Source organism: Sturnira hondurensis, unplaced genomic scaffold (genome assembly GCF_014824575.4).
Source record: "Sturnira hondurensis isolate 20B ecotype Veracruz unplaced genomic scaffold, ASM1482457v3 Scaffold0008640, whole genome shotgun sequence".
NCBI classification, from domain to species: Eukaryota; Metazoa; Chordata; class Mammalia; order Chiroptera; family Phyllostomidae; genus Sturnira; species Sturnira hondurensis.
The window spans coordinates 11,196,482-11,217,950 of NW_028081271.1; the positions used below are offsets into that span (position 1 = coordinate 11,196,482).

At 37.9% G+C, this 21,469-nt stretch overlaps 1 protein-coding gene across 2 annotated transcripts in view; it reads left to right on the forward strand.

Moving 5' to 3' along the window:
- Positions 1 to 21,469, forward strand: part of SGCZ (sarcoglycan zeta) — a 208,239-nt gene that overhangs the window by 177,748 nt on the left and 9,022 nt on the right. For both annotated transcript variants that reach the window (XM_037055070.1, XM_037055071.1), the window contains one exon: positions 18,268 to 18,340. In XM_037055070.1, the coding sequence (XP_036910965.1) occupies positions 18,268 to 18,340 (73 nt within the window). The remainder of the gene's footprint in view (positions 1 to 18,267; positions 18,341 to 21,469) is intronic.

Consider the following 21,469-nt stretch of genomic DNA (forward strand, 5'->3'; position numbering starts at 1 on the left):
TGAACCCTGGTAATACCTAACAGTTATCAGCTTTTGCTACCGGCATAATCTTGAGATAGCATTTAGGACAAGGGTGTCAAACTCCTTTTCACTGGGGGTGACATTGCCCTCACAGTTGCCCTCAAAGGGCCGAAATAATTTCAGGACTGTATAAATGTAACTACTCCTTAACTGTTAAAGAGTTGAAATTACATTTGGCCCTTTGAAGGCAACCTCGAGGCTGATGTGGCCCCCGTGAAAATGAGTTTGACACTCCTGATCTAGCATGTTATGCAATTATGCCCAAATTGTTTAATCAATATTCAGATATTCTCATGGGGGACTTTGTATCCATAAATGAAGGGAAGTTTGAGAGCTCTTGACAGCGTTTAGCTGTCAGCGTGGAATTTTAGCTTTCTCTGGTCTTTACATTACCTTGACTTGACAGCAATTGTGGTAAAGTGCTGTCTTCACAAAGGTAGACACAATAAGTAGTTTCGGTTTTGGTTTTGGTTTTTAATTTGAGTTGGGTGGGTACTCAACTCTTTCCTGGCATCCTGGCTGCTAATTTGGGCTATTAAGTCAGAGGAGACTGTACCCCCTAAAAAATCTGTTTTTCTGCTTTTCAATTAACTGCCTTAAGGCAGTCATCTCTGCTAACTTGTTCATTTTTCCCTCTCTCTCCCCCTCTTTGTATATGTGAATGTGTGTGTGATACATGCATGGTACATATGTATACGTGTATGTCAAAATGGATACATACATTGAATCTCACTCTGGCTCTCTTTTTCCATTTCTCTCTCTATTCAAAAAATACATACAACCTCGAGATAATTCTTCATGTATTCTTGATTGATCTGTTTTCCAATTATCTCAGAAAATCAATCTGTTTTGCAATAAATATATATATCATATGATTCCAGAGTATCCAAAATAATAAAATAATATAACTTTGAGTCCATAATTGCTGAATTCAAGCATATTTTTGTAAGGGGTTGAAGCATAGCACTTAGGACAGAAGAATGAGTGACCGTGACGGATAACCCTGGCTTCAACCCGTGTCCCTATACAAGTGGTATCACATTGTTAACAAATGCATGCCAAACCAGGGAACATTGTCACTGATTGGAATTCCCATCCCCCAGGATCCGGTCACATTCCTGTTCATCACAGATGCAAGCATGTGCCCATACACACGCACCCTCAAAACCCGACTAGGCCCTTCCTCCGTTACCAGAATGTTGCATATTAACTTCCTAGTAGCTCTGTTCCTTCCCGTGAGACTTCTAAAATAAAGAAAAACAAAACTATCAAAGGCAAATATAATTTAGAATTTTCCATGCTCAGAGGAGAAAATCGGGCATAACGTAGCATGCAGCTTAGGAGAAAAGGGCTTGATCAGTAACCCGCACGCACTTTAAAGCGGTGCTTGGAGCGTCCGACACCCATGCTGCAGAGAAGCATTGATCCCAGGGCGCTTCATGCATTTATAATTAGCTAGCTGTGCTGACAAGACTTCAAAGTGGCCTGTGACAAGAGATCTGTGTGAGATTTAGTCTGGAATTTCAAATTCGTGGCACACATTTTTTTTTCTATTTAAGGAATATTCATAGGAATTAAAACAGATTCTTCCTAGCTTTGGCCTCTACGAACAATGGCCTTTAATTCTCCTTTTTCAGGATGACAGAGTGGGTACATGTATGTGAAGGGTGTCTGCACTCCTGGGGCAAAATCACTTCTGACTGAAATTACTTATTGACTTGGTATCGCTCAGGATACTTAACATTTACCCTTTCTAAAAAGTAGTGGGACTTTGCCCGATACGGCTGAATACCCCTGGTGTTCGGGAGGGTAGGGCTAGGACGGCGGATGGTTACCAGCACACCGCCACCCCGCCTTCTCCCATCACGGTGACGAGCAGTCGTGTGCTTGAATTCTGTAATTGTTTACTATTGATATTACATGACTTTGCCCATTTGTTTACTTAAATCTTAATTGAATACGCTTATTTGACCCTACCATGCACCTCTCTGTATTATTGGAGATATGGGAGTTTTACAGGTTACTGCACGTATGCATACCTGCAAACTTTGTTTGAATTTTATATCCCCTAATACTGGCCAATGATATGACTTAAAGATATCTTTTGAGACTGAGGAAACAAATAAAGATAGAAACCTGTACACGCAGAAGACTTTTAAATTTAGCACCTTCAGGCAGATCAGTCCATTGAAATTTGCACTTTCATTTGTACCCCCAGTAATATATTCACTTAGAAAATAAAGTGCACATGTAAGTCATTTGACCTGATAAAGTGACAGACTAGCCCTCCATGTAGAATAGCTTACCTTTAAATTAAAAGCTGTTCATTGGACTTAAACCTCTCCTTTTCTGCCTTTGATAAAAAAGGGGGTGGGGGGAGAGCTAAGTGTATGAGGAGAAAGGATATATCTGTTTTTTGAGGCATTAGAAATTAAAACAGGCAATCAGGAAGAATAATGGATCCCAACATGTATCACCCCGAGCCCTTGTGTGTGCTTGCAAACCAGATGCATCGCTCCCATGCCACTGTTCTGAGTGATGGGAAAGAGAGACACGTTCTAATGCTTGTTTGACAACAGAAAAAGGATTTTCTGAAGAGCTGTCTTTTAAATTAAACACCGTGTTTCTGGGTTTAAATCAATATTTGCTGGCTTGTTTTTTTTATTAGTCTTCCACCTCCGCGTTCTTGTCTGTTAAAGTGGCACACCGTGAACTGGTCAGCTTTGGAATCAAGCGTCCTGTTCCGCAGCACCGTTGTTCCGCCCACCTGTCCAAAAGCCAAGGCAGCTCCTCGGCCCCAATGCCACTTGGAGGAATGTGAACAGATCAGGTGCTGAGGGAAGGACTGTGCAATCATGAATCTACTCTAGGGTGGCATTTCAAGTTCATGGGCTAGAGTAAATCACTCGGCTCTCTCAACTAGTGTTCTAGTCACTTTTCAAACTTACTGAGGATAAAGATTGCGGAGACACTGAAGATTAGTACCACTCTATCTTCCCCACAGATCTGCAGGTAAAAACTGGTTGCAGGTTTTGAAGTATATAAATTATGAACTAGACTTTATTGACCGGCCTCTTCCTGACTTATTTTTTAAAGTTATCCCATGTTCATTAAAACGAATCTTGAAAATATCATTTTGTGATAACCATGTAAAAATGTCTTCAAAGAGAACAGCCCTTTTAAAAAAGGATGTGGCATGTTGACATAACATCTCTGTGTAGTGGGTTTAAAATTTTCCACTGATGTTTAAAATTTTCCCTACAGCTGTGGGCCTTAAATCCCCACTGTATCTCGAAGGTATAATTTATCCTGCCTTTGTGTAAATGAATTTGTCTGATTCTTTATATATCATGATGAAGTTCAAAAAATACATCACTTATAGAATATGGTGTACTGAAAGTACATGCAGTTTCTTTGCTTGCTGGCTGGTTATCAGCCAGGAGCTGGCATTTGTTCCTGGGGGCGCCTGTATCCCTTCTCCTGCTTTCCAGTGTCCTGCCTCCAGGAACGTTGGGTTGAGTTCCTCTCACTATTCAAATCTCTCCAACATCCTCTCCTGTTGCCAACAGCTGGAAAGAGGTTATCTACTTTTAGTAGTGTATGGTTACAATTGCCTTATTATGTTATCCAGATACTTGGATGATCCAGGATAATCTCCCTATTTTAAGGTCAACTGATTAGTAACCCTAATTACATGTGTGAAATCCCATTTGTCATTAGCATATTCTCAGTCTCCAGGGTTTAAGGAGGTTGGTGGTGGGGACTAGGGGGAGCACTTTTTCTACCTGTCAAACTTTAAAAATTATTGAGTTTGTTTTCTCCAAAGGAGCATTAGAGGAAATACCACAGAGGATTTGGGTGAAGGTAAAATATATATGTGAAAATCACTTAAGCACAATCCTAGCACAAATTTAACATTTAATAAATACCACCATATCATAATTTTAAATCCTGTTAATATTCTCCTTATTTGTTTGATATTTTTAAGATAAATAGTTATAAAGGGAAATAAAGGAACTGCACAACAGATAAAGGAAGAAACAAAATAAGAGCTGAAAATACACGACATGGAAATTACATATTCAATATTACCAATGGAAAAGTGTACACTTTACTAGATAATTAAGAGCTCTTGAGAAAAATGTCAAAAAGGATAGAAGATGGATAAGTAATACTAGTTGTTTTCTCAAAATACAGGAGTCCAAACAATATAAACTTTATCTTTCTCTCGTATTAAAGTTCAGCCACAGGCAGATGCAATGAGAAATCCCGTGCTATAGGTTCCTCAGACCTTCCCAATCTGAAACCCATTAGATCGGTTGTTGCCCCTCCCCATCAGTTTGAGGCGGTCACATACCGTCATCTCTGCACGTCAGCCCTGAAGAAGTGAGGAAAGGAGGGAGCAGACGGAAGGACTTTTCTGAGAATGTTGCAACCTGGAAACAGCGCTCATCACTCATACATCGACCAAAACTTAGTCGTGTGCTTATGTGTACCTTCCAGGATCGCAGAGAAATGCTATTTCTAAGTGGTGGTTAAAACTTAGGGTGAGGGCTTCTATTAATAAAGGAAGAATGGATTAAATAAGAAAATGAGCCATTTGCTGTCACAGGAAGTGATGTAATAAGATAGAAACTGAATAAGTGACTTCAAAGGGAAAGAAAGAAAAAAAAACAGTTTTAATTCATTATCAATTAGACAATAGTCTTCAAAAGGACACTTAAATTCTCACTTTTCTTCAATCCACAGCAATCTCCCTTACTTACTTTACCTATTACAGATGATTCCTATGCTGTTAGTTTTGACATACTTCTTTTCTGAAAATTATTGCTATCATGTCATTCAAAAAATCAAGAATATCTTCACTCCCTCTTGTTACCTTCATCAAACTGAAACCTCACTTCCAGGATCAGGATTCTTAAACAGTTTCCTTTTGCACTTTTTTTTTCCTTTCCTAATGTACACGCTCTAGTTAGATCAGCCAACTCACTGACTTTTCCATCCCTTTGTAATTCTGAACGCTTGATGTCGAGAATTGAGTTCTAGAAAATGAAAGTGGAAAATTGCTTTCAGGCAGCTCAGAACGTCTAGAGCTGAATGAAAGGAATCAAGTCAAAATCGATAGAGGGATTTTGACAGTGAAATACCGAGGAAATCACAAAGAAACATCAAGTCCAGAAGATTAATGACTGAGGTGAATTTGGAGATGGAGACAATATTTCACAGCTGGATAGATACAAGTCAGTGTGAAACTAAGTTAAAAACAAATAATTGTGTTGTATTGTGTTGAGGGTAGAATTCAGTCAAACATTTGCATCTCCATTTCTGGGTCAAAGAACTCTAGTTACAGATCAGAGGGTGATCCAAGAGGCTGATGGCAGATAAACAGAAAACTTTCTCCTTCCTTCCTTCCTTCCTTCCTTCCTTCCTTCTTTCCTTCCTTCCTTCCTTCCTTCCTTCCTTCTTTCCTTCCCTCCTTTCTTCCAGGAAATTCATCTGTATCTCCTCACTATAGTCCAGTCTCATTTCTACTTTATCTGTGTCAATACATGCATGTGTACATAATGCATTCAAATCCTAAATAAGATTTTCTACAACATGAAGTGGAGCTCCTGGAATCTGATTTATTTAGTAGCCAGACATTATTTCAAGCAGATTTATTTAGTAGGCTGGAAAAAGTTAGAGGTGAAGAGGAACGAGTGCACTTAAATGCTATTTATCCGACTTTCTCAGCTACAGTAGAGAGAACTCCTGGAGTAACCCCTCTGTCTTCATGGAGCTAAGTAAATTGAAAGCTTAGGATGTTCCAAGTAACATCAAGGGAAAGATTGAGATAAATGATTGATGTTATAACCAATTTGGAAAACAGTAATGTAATCTTGGTCTGCAATTCTAAAGGCCTATTGAAATTTAAGGAAGAACACATTTTAGTTTTAAATTAATTCATCAGGCTGACCTTTGTCTTCAAAATGATCTTAGTAGAGTATGTCAACATACATTTTTTTGTTTCTAATTTTACCTGTGGAGTTTTTGTGAGTGCTTTGCATAAGTGGGTGGAGTCTGTGTTCACCTAGATGATAACGGGGCCATCTTTCATTTCACTACAAAGATGGGGAGGAAAGGTGAGAGATACGGAGCAGAAAGGAAAAGGAGACCACAAATTTGAATGGCTTGCCCGCATTTTCTGGTTACTGACTAGTTGAATTATTTTCTGTTATTGTGGTAATTACCACAAACTTAGTGGTTTAAGACAACACAAATTCATCATGTAGAGGTCTGGAACTTGGGACTTTGGAAAGGTTCTCGCTGGGCTAAACTCAAGGTGTGTGCAGGGCTGTGTTCTTTCCTGTAAGAACCCATTTTCTTGCCCTTTCTAGAAGGGCACATTCTAAAAGCCCGTGACACTCCTTGGCTTCTGCTCCCTTAACCTCATCTTTGGAGCCCAGGATAGGAGGCCAAGTCTCTCTCGTGCTATCGTTTCTCTGGTTCTCCCTCTTTTATTTTTAATGACTCTTGTGGTTATATCGGACCCTCCTGGATAATCTGGGATCATTTCCTTATTTGAAAGTAATATGTAGCACTCTTCCATTTGTCATCTACATTATTCTTTGCTTGAAGGTAACATATTTGTAGATTTCAGAGACCAGGATGTGGATTTGGGGACTGGGGGCAAGACAGGCACAGAACTCTGCTGCTGCACTGTGACAATTAGTCAACTTCGTCAAACATTTTTACTCACTAAACTGAGAGATACTGAAAAACTGGAACACTGAGCACAGGTTTCATAATTTCTTGAATACAGATATGGTGGTAAAAGAAAAAAACAGAACCAGGAATGAGCATATTTGTGCTCAGAGCATAATTAGCTTATACTTTTTCTAACTCTGGATCTTCTGAATCCCTCTGAACAATGTATACATTCCCTCTTTGCTTTCACTTCATCAACTGTAAAATGGGGATACTTTTTAAATGGCTCTCAGAGTTTTACTGTGCGAATCATATCATTTGCCATTGTTCTTCAGTGCTGAACACGTGGCTGAAGAGTTTAAATGTTCGATAAATGTTAGCTGTGATTATCATTATCGCTAGGAGGTGGCAGAAGGAACAGTGTTGTCAGTCTCTTCATCTGTCAGTTTCTGATCTCCTCACAACGTTAACTAAGACTCAGTGATATTATGGATCAGAGAAGACTATACAAATGACGTGAAATTAGGGCAAGGCATTTTTCTTTTCAAAATGTGGCCAACCCAGAAAAGATTTTCCAAAATACTTTTCATAATTGTCCAGCTGAAAAACATAAAACTGGTGTCTTTTCATCATTTATTCATCGACTCCTTGCCTCTTTGGCTGAAGGTCGTCTTGGGGTGTTAACTCCCTAGCAAGGTATTTTGGGGTGATTATTGGGTGCTCTGTGTGCTAAGCCTGCTTCCCGGGGCTCTGAGAAGCAGAAAGTAGGGCTCAGCACGCACTTAAAGTCGGGTGTAGTGATTATGCGAGTCCGGGAGTGGGCTGTGCACCGTGTCTGTGGCTGAACTCAGATGTGAGCCGAGGAAATTTGTCCATTTTATTCAGAAAATAAAATATATTGATTTTGATCATGTTTCTGGACATGAGGTATTAATCTCACAACATGCCTAGAAAACTGGAAAGGAAGATGTTTCAGGATAATGTAATTATAATATAAATGTTGCCCATCCTTCTGTATTAAGTATAACATTCATTTATACAATCAGTTTTTTATTTATCCTGTAGTCTTTTAACATTACTACTTCCCCCACATAGACACAAAAAACTCATACCGACTCGATGAATAACTCATGTTTCACTGCATGGCCTCTTTAAAGTTTATAACTGAAAAACCAAGCGAATTATTATTTGGTAATTATTGATCATTGTCCTGGTTGTTTTGGTCTTTAAAACTAGTGGATCAGAATAGACTTTCAGCTGCCAGTCTATTTACTCACTATTTAGTTCTGGGGCAAAAGGGGGTGTGCAGATGTGAGTACACAAAACACACTTTATTCTTGTACTGTTACTTATCGATAATTATATTATTTGCTTGTAGTACAACTGTAAACCTACTTTTGCCCCCAAAAAACGGAGACATAAATGTTAGTAAGATACAAGCTACTTGAAAGTTAAAAATATGAGCAAGAAGGGACTCTGCATCATTTCTAATACCGATAAACTGAAGTCTAATTTTCTTTATTAATTGCAAATGATTTATTTTTAATATAAACTTCATCTGGAAGAAAATAGATTTATTCTATTGCATGTTCCATATGATCGTAGGGCATCTTTTTCACTATCCTTTTTTAAATTCTGAAACCTTTAGAACCGGAGGAGAGAACATGATTTGGCATCTGGGAGTAAGTTTCTTGAGATATGTTTATAATTATGAAAAAAGGAAAAACAGATTTTGAAATATTTTATCAAAAATTTGGCATCTTGTTCTCCAGTCACAAATGAACAACATGATGGTTTTTTCATCAGGAAAAAGAAAACAATTTAACAACACTGTTTCCCTAATTTAGTAGAAAACTTAATATTGGCTAAGTTTATAATAAAAGTTTCAATAAATTTATATCATCACCCCAGGATATTAAGTTGGTCTGTGTTAAAGTATTAAACAAAGAAATATGCCAGGAAACAGAAGCAGCATGTTTTACATACAAATTATAAAACAGAATAATTATAAATTTATAATTATTTACTTTTATTCTTTTATTGCCATTCTTTCTGTTTTTATTTATTGATCCTAAATTATCAGAATCCAGCAGTGGCGCTGAGTCTATAAAACTGGTTAAGACAAAACCCTCGAGTTTGAAAAACTCATATTCACTAGGTATGAGGTCAAAGCGTTATCCTATTCTATTGTGATAAAGGTTGTACCAGACTTTTTACCAAGCCGGGAAAGCTGAACAGAGGAAGAAACTGCAGTAAGGATGCGTAATATGCTTCACAGAGAGAATACTCTAGAATCAGATCCTCAAGAATGAGTAGAGATTACTATCAAAAGGGAGGATAAATGAGAAATATGCCAGGAAGAAGTAATACTCAAGACAATCCTTAAACATTTTGATCTGTAAGAGGTTTATGGTCACTTAAGCACGCAATGCAGAGAACCGCTAAGGATTAAGTCTGACCAAGGAATTTAGGCTTGACTTCTATAGGCAATTGGATACTGGAAGTATTTTAAGTGAGAATTACACAGCTTTGTGCTTGGAGCATCATTTGGCAGTCATGGAGAGAAATAATTAGAGGAGAAAAAAGTGATATTGAACTTGTGGAAAGAAGTAAACTACGTAATAAAGAATTTGAAGAAGAAAGAATCTCAGTTTCTGACTGAAGTGTTTAGGACTTGAAGGTATCATTGATCAAACAAGGATCAGAAACAGGAGAAAAAAGCTTTCAGAGAAAAGATCCTTAAAATGGTAATCCTTATCAGTATTTATCAGTTATCTCAGCAATTTAAGACATCACGTTGTGCATGGGAGTACAATAGGGTACAAGGGCTATGTCTTTGATTTTTTTCTTTCTTTAGCCTAGAAGGGGAGTAACACATAATTTTAAATGTGAAATTTCAGAGTAGATACAATTGGTTCCAAATGAGTGTTACAGGTTGTAAACCCTAAATATGTTCAGAGAATGAACAGATTACATTTACCTTAATAGGTAGGGAAATTGGTAAAGAGATTGCATAGGTGAATAGAGAAAAGGGAGACTGAGGAGATGGATGGGGTCCCATTACGGAAGCCTTGGATGTTAGGCAAAAGCAGTATCCAAGACTAATTACAGCTCTTGGTCCAGAAAAGAGATATCAGTAGGTTTGGCAAGATTAATCTGGCGGTGTGTAGGTTGTATGTTGTGGAATTAGCTGGAAGCAGGAACACCATTTAAATATTAAAATAACACAAGAGACTTTTCTTTCAGAATTCAGAGGAACTCACTTTAATGGACAATTAATAATGTACTTTTGCCAATATGATGACTCCATTTCTTCCCCCAGATAATTTTTCTATAGATATGTAGGGGCAATCTCATTTCCACGTGCATTTAGGAGATTTGAGAAGAGCTGCAGTATATATGTGTCGACAGGATTGAAAAAAAATAATATAACTGTGACAGTTAAAAAGTGAAGGTACCTTAGAGATCAGATTATTCAGAGCTTAATTTTACAAATAACATCCATAGGGCTTTAAATACTTGTCAAAGAGATCAAAGATTGAATTAGAAGAAGAGGAGGTCTGGGCATAGTGTGGAAATATTCCCTATCCAATCTTTGACTTTACCAATTTAAATCTGTGGAGAAAGCGATTGCAAATGAAGAAAAAAGAAAACAGAGTGTGAGGACTTCCAAAGAATTTGAAACACTCAGGAGCAAAGGCTAAAATGTGAAAATAATGAATAAATAGGAGTCTTTCTGGCTCTTGAGATCTGGATGAATTTGCCCTTGGACCCCATCTGTATTGCAGTGCAGGAATTCCAGATACTGCCCTAAGACTCTCATAAACTGTAGTGGCCAGAGGGCTGGGGTCTGCAGATAAAGGCTCACATTCTCTTCCCCACCTTTGCCTCCTGGGCTTGAATTCCCCTCCAGTTATCTCTTCTGTTCTGAACTGATCGGGATGTAAGGGTCATTTTTTTTTCTTTGTCCCCCTTCAAACGAACACAAATCCTCAAAAATATAAATGATCATGGTAGATTTTTTTGAAAAACTGAAGGCTGCAGGAGATCTCATTTGGAAAACATCAAAGCACGTAACTTAAAAATAGAATTTATATATCATAAACAAGCATATGTCGGTGCTCGAGTCTTTCCGATGAGTCAGCCAGGCAACTGCTCGGCGAGCTGCCCGTTGAGCAGCCCAGCACTGAGGAATAGTCGAGAGTCACACACAGCAACTATCCTTATGCATTCAGCTTTTGTTGAATGCAGGTTCACTCAAAGTGGAACATCAACAAACATTAATATCCTACTCACACTCTAACAATGCATGAGAAATATAAGGTATACACACGGCAATCAAAGGGGGACACGAGTCCCAGAGTCTCAGTCTGCAGGTCTGGGAGACAGCGTGGCGGACAAGGGAGTTGTCAGCATCTTACAAGGAAGGATCCCCAGAGCCAGGGGGGCAACCGGGCAGATGAGGTCCTCCATGCAGCCAGGCAGAGCCTCTGGTGGCTGATGCCAAGGGAGATCAGCGAGGCGTGGGGCAACACTCTGTCTGGTGTGTGAGGCTCGGCCGTCTCAGCAGTGGTCTGGAGCCTGCCTCAGTTATACCTTGAAAGTGGTGGGCTCCACACTTCTGGGTCTTTTTGACAAATGTCACGGCACCCCTGATGCCAAGGGGGGAATTTGCTCATTAGTCTATGAGTGGTACATGGCTATTCTGCTTGACGCCCCTGCTGTCAAGTGAGGCATTTCCCTCGGAGCCTACCTATGGGTGGTCCCGCTCTGCAGACGAAGCTGTTCCGATCAAGTGTGCAGATATTTTGGGTGGGTGTCCTTGCCATATTTCTGTAACAGGAGTTAGGTAGTTTCCCTCTTGAACCAAAGTGTCATGGCTGACTGGCAGCCATTTTGGTTAATGGAAGCGACTCCTCTTTGTTTTATATACTCTACGCTATTGTGATTGGAGCAAAGCCAATTTTATTGGTGCCACTCTCTTCTCTTTCTGCTCCTCTCTAGCTTCCTTTTCCACAGTGACAGGTATCCCAACCTTTCTTGGTTTCTTTATTCCCCCTCCATCTGGCTTATCTCTCTCCTTTCATTTTCTTTCGCAACAACACCACAACACCACACATTCCGTGCCAGGCCTGAGCCTCCCACTTCGAAGCCCTTCATGACAGCTACACTGAGGCCCTAGTGAAGGCTGAGGACTGTGCCCTTCCTAGGCAGTTCTCTGCTGTTCTGTTCCTCATCTCACTCCCATGCAATGAAAACAGTCATTCATTCAACCACATCAGGTGGACGTATTACTGAATGTCCGTATTATACTAGATAACATGCTAGGAAATGCAACTACAGAGTGAAGAAGGTTCTTGGTCTCAAAAAGAATAATAAAAAAAGATTTATAATTTTTAAAGTGACTTTCAATTTAATTAACCAAAGAATTTTTATGTATTCAATAGTGCAGGTTCCAACTTGAAGATAATGAATAAATAGAAATATTTTTTTGCTTCTGAGATCTAGATAAATGTTCCTTGGACTGGGTATAGGAATTGAAAGTGTTATCTAAGGTTAATTGAATTTGGATTATTTAAGTTTTGTAACAATCCCATGGATTGGACGTGAAGGTGGTGTGGCTAATAATCACTCAAATCCCCCCCCTTAACTTCTCAGAGATAATTGCTATATTGCCATTTTACCAATTCAATGGATAAGATTTCACATTGAAAAGAAAAACTGTTCAAAGAATGGTGTCTTGTTCTATTCCTTAACACTTTCTTTGATTTTTAAATGGAAAGTAAGACCCTGGTAAATTTAAGAACTGTTTCACTGACTCCAGTTACTCAAATGATACATTTCTACAACAGCCTGCATAGAGAACCTAAACAGCATAAAATGTAGAAAAGTCAGAGCTTTTTTGTTTTCATATTTTTTCAATATTTTTAAACATTATGATAAAGTTCAGTTATAAGTGAGATCATACTGGACACAGTATTTTATTTAGAATAAGTCTCTTGTCACAGAGCTTATGTGAGAATTGATTGATCTGATCTGACACCTGAGCAGCTGTATTGGGGAATTCCTCGATTTACTGAATAGAGTCTTGTTTAATAAAATGCATTGACTCCTTGACATTTAAGAGTCTCATTACAGTATCTAAATTTCCGATTTCAAAATTCAGCATGAGGCTATGACCTTTTAGGAATAGAGCTTTTATGTATTAGTGAGTGAACCTATGTCAGGCCATTAACTCTACACACACCATGTGTACAACTTCTGTGGCTGATTTTCAAAAAGAACAGTGATAGAGAAGGGGGAATTGAGAAATACTGAACTCTTACAGTGAACCAGAATACATTATTATTTTATTTAAGAAAAATCTAACTTAAACTGGAAGGTTGGCTTTATTATTTCTATTTATAGCTAAAGATATTGACATCTGGAGGTCACTAAGGTAGGAATGAAAAAGCTAGGGTTGCCTCTGAAGTCTGTTCATTTCGAAGTGCTCAGTGTACATGTATGAATATCTGGAGGCCAAGGTTCTAGCCTCATCAATGAGGTATTTAATTTCTCTGATTAGAGCTTTCTCATTTTTTAGGTGTAAACAATATATTATCAACTTAGATTTAACAGGTCTGTGAGAGCCCGCTCTCTCTCTCCCCCTCTCTTCCCCCTCCCCCAACTCCCCACCGTCTCTCATGACCTGCGCTCACCCCACCATTTGTGGGCTCTCTCACCAAGAAGCACACAGTCATGCTGAGCTAGCAGCTACCAGGGCCCATGGCAGACGGCATGGGCTCCAAAGACTAAGCACTAACGTTAAGCAGAAACTCTGGACACTGTATTTTGTTTTGCCCTTGCTGAGGACACAGTTGGACTTTTTCCATGGTGGGACAGAGGGAAGTGGGACATTGGAAAGACAGGGGCAGCTGTCCACACGAATAAACCGTCTTGATATACCACAATCACCTATGCAAAAGTCGTTGGAATACTTTCCTTGTAATCCTGTGGAATAGGCTGATTTCCACCCACGACATTTGGCCAACCAACAGGAGTGAGAGGACCTGTGGCTTGTAAATACAACAAGAATGCCAGCTTGTCCAACCTCTTCATTCTCTAGACTTTGTGTATGCTGCCTCCCAAGGCAGCGCCAGAGTGAGCTGGACTTGGCAGAATCCCTCTTCCTTGCATGAAGACTCTTTCATTTTTGCTCCTGTCTTCCTTTAGCAGATAGGAGGACCCTGTGGGCCTGAGATAGGCAGGACTACGCCCCTTTGACAGCAAGAAGCAGCTGGTCCGGGGGGCGGGGGGGGGGTGGGGGGCGGGTGCTGGATATCACCATAGGTAGTTAGCTAATTATTCATAAGAAGGGGAACAAAGGAAATTGTACATTGAGTTTGGTAAACCAGGAAGTGTGAGTCTGTTTGCTTCACCAGGAAGCTACAGCTCCACACCCCAGGGGATCATAGTGTTGCTCCACCAAGGGGATTAGCATTCCTCCTTTTTCTTCTGTTACTGGATTGTTGGGTGCCACAGGCGGAGGTGCTTGACCGTAAGTCCTGTTAGTCTAACTGGAGGGCAGACCCATCAAAAAGCCCATGAAATCTTGTAAAGGTCATTGGTCATTTAAAAACCACCTGGTCTGGCCCAAACCCAGGCTAATATATCTGATATAATCCCAGGGAAACAAAAAAGCTCTCACTCTCTGGGTCTGTCTGTCTGTCTGTCTGTCTCTCTTTCACTACTGACCTGAACACGCCCATTTGTTCAAGCACTCTCTCGCCTGGGAGCATGTGACTATGTGGGCCTAGGAGCTACCAGGGCAATGTGGTGGCCTGTGTGAGCTCTTAGGATTAAGCATCAACATTAAGCAGAAACTCTGGACACTGACTTTTTTTTTGGGGGGGGGGCCTTGCTGAGAACATGTTGGATCTTTTCTATAGCGGGACAGAGAGAAATGGGAAATTGGAAACACAGACATAGCCATCCCGTGAATAGCCAGGCATAGCCATCCTTGTGACTTATTGACTTATCCATGACTTATTCATCTCGCAACCACAACAAAGGGTCTGTGAGAAAAAATAAAATAATTTATGTAAAACTATGATTTCAAAGCAAAGAGGTACCTTTCCTTGGCTTCTATGTGTATTATGTATCTTAAGTCCTTCCACACAAAGCCAATAATGTCACAAAATTTTATTTGAAATGAACTGCGGTAGAGTTCATGAAGCTGGTGGCTGGAAAGATGCTACATTTCACAGAATATTTTTCTTTTTCAGTTAGTATAAGTTCAAAAAGAACTTGGAAATACTAAATATTTTTTAAATTTCCATTTCTTGTGCTGCCTGTTCTTAGGCAAATGCCTTTCCTAAGGGTATATGGAGACCAACGGGTCCATAGTGAGTAGCTTAGAGTATAGCATTTATAGAACCCATAGCCACATTAGGAAGACTGTGTATGAGGGGAGAACCCCCAAAACTGGAATTTATTTATAAAAAATTGTTACATTCTTACATGTGTATTCTTACATGTTTAGAAGTCAGTCACCTTCAAAGTATTCTCCACTTAATGCAACACACCTACTGAAACATTTTTTCCACTGCTCAAAACAGTTTTTGAACTTGTCGATTTTGATGCCTTTTAGTGCTTCTGCTGTTTTTTGTTTCACCTCTTCCACATGGGCAACAGGTTTCCTTTTGAGGAGTTTTTTTCACCCAGGAAAACAAAAGAAGTCTCTTGGGGCAAGATTGTGTGAATAGGGAGGGTGGGGCCAATTTTGGTCAAAACTGCTGAACAAGTACTTAGCACAGTGTGGGCAGATGCACTTGTAAATTACCCATTATGAAATGCGCAAACTCAGTGAAAAAGTCTTCAAAAGAATTTCCCTGGAGCTAAACACAGCTTCTCACAACGCCAGCTGGTCCACTGGTACAGATGGGTTCCTAGAATACTCTCTTAGCAGGGGAAGCCTGTTCTGCAAGGGACCAACCCTCCAGAAAATAATTCTGATTTTGGGGGGGTTCCCTCTCATATACTTAATTTTAATGATTTTTCAATATTTTTGGTGGGTAACATTTATGTTAAGCATTTGTAAAGAATAACATCCTAGCTTATGTCTTCAACTGTCTTTAAGTATAAAATAGAAGCACATTGAGTATACACTTTCTGCTTTCCAGCAAAGCAAAGTGTATCATCCTTATTCTCTCATTTTGAAGCCAGAAATTACCACATGATTGAGATACAGTACTTTCTGACCCTGAAGTTTGCTTGCCTCATTTTTCCCCAACCATTACGATAGCTAACAGTCTGTTTTCCCTAAGTCTTATAACATCACTATCACTTTAGGATATCTGAAATATCCTTAACAGCTACACAATCAATCATAATTTTTCTTTATTTCCTGTGGAACAACCCCTTATAATGCTAATAGCAACAAATGTTCATTTAGTCAATAAGCTTAAATGCGCATATTAATAAATGTCTACATCATGCTCCTTTTTGTCCTTTTTTTCTCTTCCTGTATGGTTTCCATGGTTTCCGTAACTTACAATGTGAGACTCATCACACATTTTTTTCTTTCCCAAAGTGAGAATGTCAGATTTGTACTCTTCGTACCAAATAAATGTTGACTAATGATTAATTTTGAATTTCAGATACAAAACAAGTCATTTTTAATATAAAAATGTTCCCTTCAAATGTTGGATATTTATCCTAAAATGATTTAATGTTTACCTAAGATTAAAAATTAATTGAGTGTCCTATATTTTTAACTGCTAAGTCTGTGCCCTGTTGATAGTGACATTTCCCAATTCATAAGATATATATTTATTTAATTTTGATTTTTTTATGTGCCTGGCTCAGATGGCTTTCATCCCTCTTCATTGATTCTTTCTGAGATGATCATTTTTGCTTATTATTTTTGCCCTTTGGCTCACTCTGGGACGAAAATGGAAAAGATGAGAGTAATTTTCTCATTATCTGGAGGCCTACACTTAGCTGAATATTTGTTATTTTATTCACTTTTCAATTTAGTACCTCAAGTAGTGTGATTATACATTTATTTCCTCAAGAATAAATTTTTTATAATCATCAATAATTTTCTGTGTTGATACTTAGATTTGAGACCTCTATCAATTTTTAATCCTCCTTGGTAAATGAAAGTTTTGATAGTACTTTACTTTTACTTTCACTGATATATTCTGTGCTGAATTACTATATGTGTCATTCTATATTTGAAAATCAATATTGCTACTGTTCTTTAATTATATTTCTGCTATCTTGTCTTAGAAGTTTTCAAAATCATACAGCAGTGGAAATTAATATTTGAACTTTACACATGGATACCATCCTTTTTGGAAGTTATATCTTATTATTTAAATGCTAAAAGGGTTTCTCCTTGAGATATGAAAATTTATATCTTGGGATGCCATTTCAAATGTCACCCTCCACCACAATCATAAAATTAAAATTTTATATAAAATTGTCACTTTACTATCTAAGACCTATTTCTAAGAATTTTTCACACAGAAATAAATCTCTTAAAAATATCAAAAAAACCTACTTAAATAAATAGTTCTTACAATTTCTTCTTTGCTTACTGATTAATATATTTAAATTGTTCTTTACAATAAGCAGAAACAGCTCTGTTTGGTATGTTTAAAATTTGAACTTTTCAGTTGCTGGTGTTGAGGCCATCAATGGGAAAGGTATAATATTATTACACCAAGATATTTGAGGAAGATTAAACCAAAAGAAAATAAAGTTTATGCTGAGAGAAATGATCTGAAACATTTATGTGAAATTACAAAAAATAAAAAGAAGTTTTGTTTTCATCGTGTTCTTTCAAAAGCATGTTTTGGATTTAATTTTTGAAAAGGAAAGTCATTTTATTTTGCTTAGTTAAATTATGGGAAAGCTCTGGGAACCTGGAAAATCAAATGGGAGCTTCACTTGCCTGAGGAAGGTGTTGGAGAGCCTGACCTCTTGGATGACTGTGAGCTCCCGTACGAAGTCAACTCTAGTGAAAGGAAGCCAAGCAGGTCATGGGCTTGGACAGAGCCTTCCTTCCAGTGAGGTCAAAGTAAGATGCCCAGTTACTGCTGCTCAGTAACCACTCTCATCAAAGGTGGGAGCTTTCTGTGGGAGAAGGGCTGGATGTTCAGTGAGACCAATGTTGCAATGCAGCTCTCTCTTCCCGTTTTCACTCACGCTCTGCTGTTTGTAGAGACACAGAACTGTGCATCGTGACCTATTTTTCCCTCAGATTCACTTACTGAGGAAACAAAAAAGAGGAAGGAGATGGGTCTTGTTCTTTGGTAAAAAGCTAAAACTTCTGACCCAGTCTGAACTTTTATAAATAGCATCATCTTAAAAATGGCCCCAGAATGACAACAAGATTTGACCTCCTTGGCCCTGCACTACTTTGAATTCTTTTTTCAGTTTTTTCCTTATTTCCTATATGCCTGTTTTCAGTTGTCCCATTTTTGGAAGCATACTTGTCCCATAAAAATAGCCATGAATATCAGTGTATCTGTCTACTTGCTTCCATTGACACGGGGTTCATGTTGCTCACAGGCACCGAAGGAGCAGTATTCGGGCACTCCGTGGAGACGCCTCACATCAGAGCAGAACCTTCCCAAGACCTCAGGTAAGGCCTGGCACTTACCCCAGCCTGAATCTGTGTTCTCATGATTGTTGAGCATCCTTGATATGTAAAGAACTAAAACAGAGAATATGCTACATACCTATATAAAGAATTAACATTTTCTGCTACACGGTAGATAATCAAGTATGACATGGACAATAAAATGCATGTTCTTATTCTAAAAATAAATAAGTTAAGCTTTGAGAATGAAAGATATTTTATATAATTTATTGTGATCATTTTACTATGCATGTGTGTGTATATATATATATATATATCATATTATTCACCTCAACATAATATGTGAGTAAAATTATGTTTTATGTAATTAGTTTTAGATAGGTAAATCACATGCTAAAATGTATTTGCTACATTTAAAAGACAATAATATTGACATTTAATAAATAAATCAAATATTAAAATCATGTTTAAAGCAGAATCAAAGTACCAACCTGAGACAGTCTTTGAACTGAAAACCACAATAAAAATAGTAAGCAAAAAAATCCCACTTTATTTCATAAATAGCAAGGTTAGCCCTTTCCATTTTGATAGTGGGAAAAACTACTCAAAGGAAAACAGAAAAATAAAGATGAAAAGTTTTAACACTGAAGAAAGTCTCCTTTTCAAATTGTAAAATTTACAGTCCTTTGTAGTTTTATGATGAAATTTCCTTTAAAAATTTGTTTCTCACTAGTAGAACAACCAGATTCAAACAAGCTAGTTAACAATAACAGAAGGCACTTTTCTTCTTGTGATCAAGGTATTTTTTTCATAAGATAATTATTTAGGCAAAACCCCACAGATTTAAAAGGGTTGAAAATTATGTGTAAATAGTATCTCATAGTGTCTGACAGTCTTGATTTATGACTCCCTGTGGAATTTAACATTTTGCGTAATTATTAATTTCATCCCAGTTGTGTGTAATTGTCACTTTCACCCTCCCCACCTGACAAAGCTGCGTGCTCCCCTAGAATGGAGTCTGCTTCTTCCTCACACCTCTTTCGAGCTGCAGCAGCCGGCACTGCACCTCCCGTGTAGGAGTGTCGGATGAGCATTTGTTCATTGGATTACTGCAATGTAGAAAAACTGCATAGTGAGGACACTGCTAAATGTAATATAAAAAATGTGGCGCCACGTGTTGTATTGTTAAGACATGTGTGACCAACACTGATTCCAATAGTTTTTGAACTGTGTCTTAATACAGATATCAGAGGTTAGCAATTCACACAATAAAAATTTAAATGACTAAGAACTGAAGGAAACTTTTTTCCATTTCTTGTATTTTATTTTATTTTTTGACATTTTTTATTGTTGTTCAAGCACAGTTTCTCAATTTCTCCCCATCACTCCCCCCACCCCACCCTTGATTCTTCCCCTCTTTGGTTTTGTCCATGTGTACTTTATACACGTAAAGGAAACATTTTTACTCCTAGCATTTTAGTAGTTATGTTCTCATTTTATGATTTTTTTCAGTAGGAAAAGTATATTTGCAAAAGTAGAATAAGAACCAACTGCTATTTTAATTGCCTTCCTGACATGAATCAAAATTTGTAAGTGTAAATGTGGGTAAAATTATAGATAGTGTGGTATTTCTAGTTTTTAATTTTCTAATTATTCATCAACTATTTAAACATTGAGCTAAGCTAGGCTTATCTGCTGGTGCTAAAAGAAGAATTTACTACCTCCACGTGACTGTTAACGGATCTAAATTCCAGAACTGAAACAGAAGCACAGCACAGTTGTGATGGGTTTATTCAATTATTTATTTGTGTACTGAAGATTAAAATCAGAATGTCTGAGATTTTTACAAGTTTTGCTGGCAATTTTCCTTTCAGGGCAATAAGTGGTACTCTTAGCTGATACCTAATTCTAATCAACAAGCTGAAATGGTTGCCCAAGTAAATAAAATGTTAATTTGGGGAGTAAGTAGTCACACTGCCTTCGATTTTGTTTTTGTCAAAAATAAAGGGCTTTAAAAAGGGACACTGCAAAAGTTCACTGTAGAATATAGGTAATAGTTTGGTGTGGAAATGTAGTGGATTTCTTCAGTGTATTTATTCAACAGTTGTGTACTGAGTTCTGTACTAGTTTCCATGTTCATTTGAAACCTAAACATGTAGATTAAAAAACATTTTAATATAAGATGACATTGTTTTTCAAGAGGAACCTCTGCATTTTAAAAAGCTAAAACATGAATGCTGAATGGTCAGGAAGGAGAAAGTGGCATATTTGCTTGAAATAACCGATATGTGAATGTTCTTCCTTTTTTCTTTCTTAAGCTAATTTATAAGTAAGTCATTACAGTTCCATGGAGTCTCTGCACTCTATGCTGAGAAGTGATGAACTCCATTATTTAATGCCCATCACCCAAAGACTGTGGGAATCCAAGTTCCATGAACTGTTCCAAGAATAAGGCAAGAATGCTGACTTGGAATTAGTAAATGAGTTAACATTTCATGGTGTAATTGGCATCTTTTCATCATTGCCATTCCTGTATAAATATAATTTGAAACTGAGATGTTGAGGTTTGCAGGCTCCAAATTACTCTCTGGAAACATTGTGTTAAATCCATACCATTTCTGCATTCAAGGAAAAGCTACCACTTATTAAGTAGTTAAGAATTTTTTCCGGAGACATTTTGTCAATAAAAGGGTAAAGTATTTTGCTGGTGTTTTTCTACCTATGAAAAAGTGATAATAATAAAGTAGAATTTTTCTCCTCTCCTCTCCTTTCTTCCCCTCCCCTCTCTTCTCCCTTTTTTCCCTCCTTCTTTCTTCTTTCTTACCTTTTATTCTTTCATGTATATTTTTATGTATTTATCTAGAGTTAGTATTAAATGCGCATTTTGAAAAGCTTGTTTTAGCTTGCAAACTTGGAAACACAGAAAAATATAGGATCTAGAGATTCATTTGCTCTAATTTGAAGGAAGAGGCCATAATGACATGTGCTAGTGAGCAGAAAACAATAAAAATGGAGTAAACAAGACCGTCATTCGCATCTATAAAAAGCTTATTGTATCCTCAAGTGATGACAGTGTACTCGCTTACATGTTCAAGTCAGTTTGCATTGAGTCTTTTTTTGTCTTAACATACCTTTCTGTCCAATTCTCCATTCCTGCCATCATTTGAAACC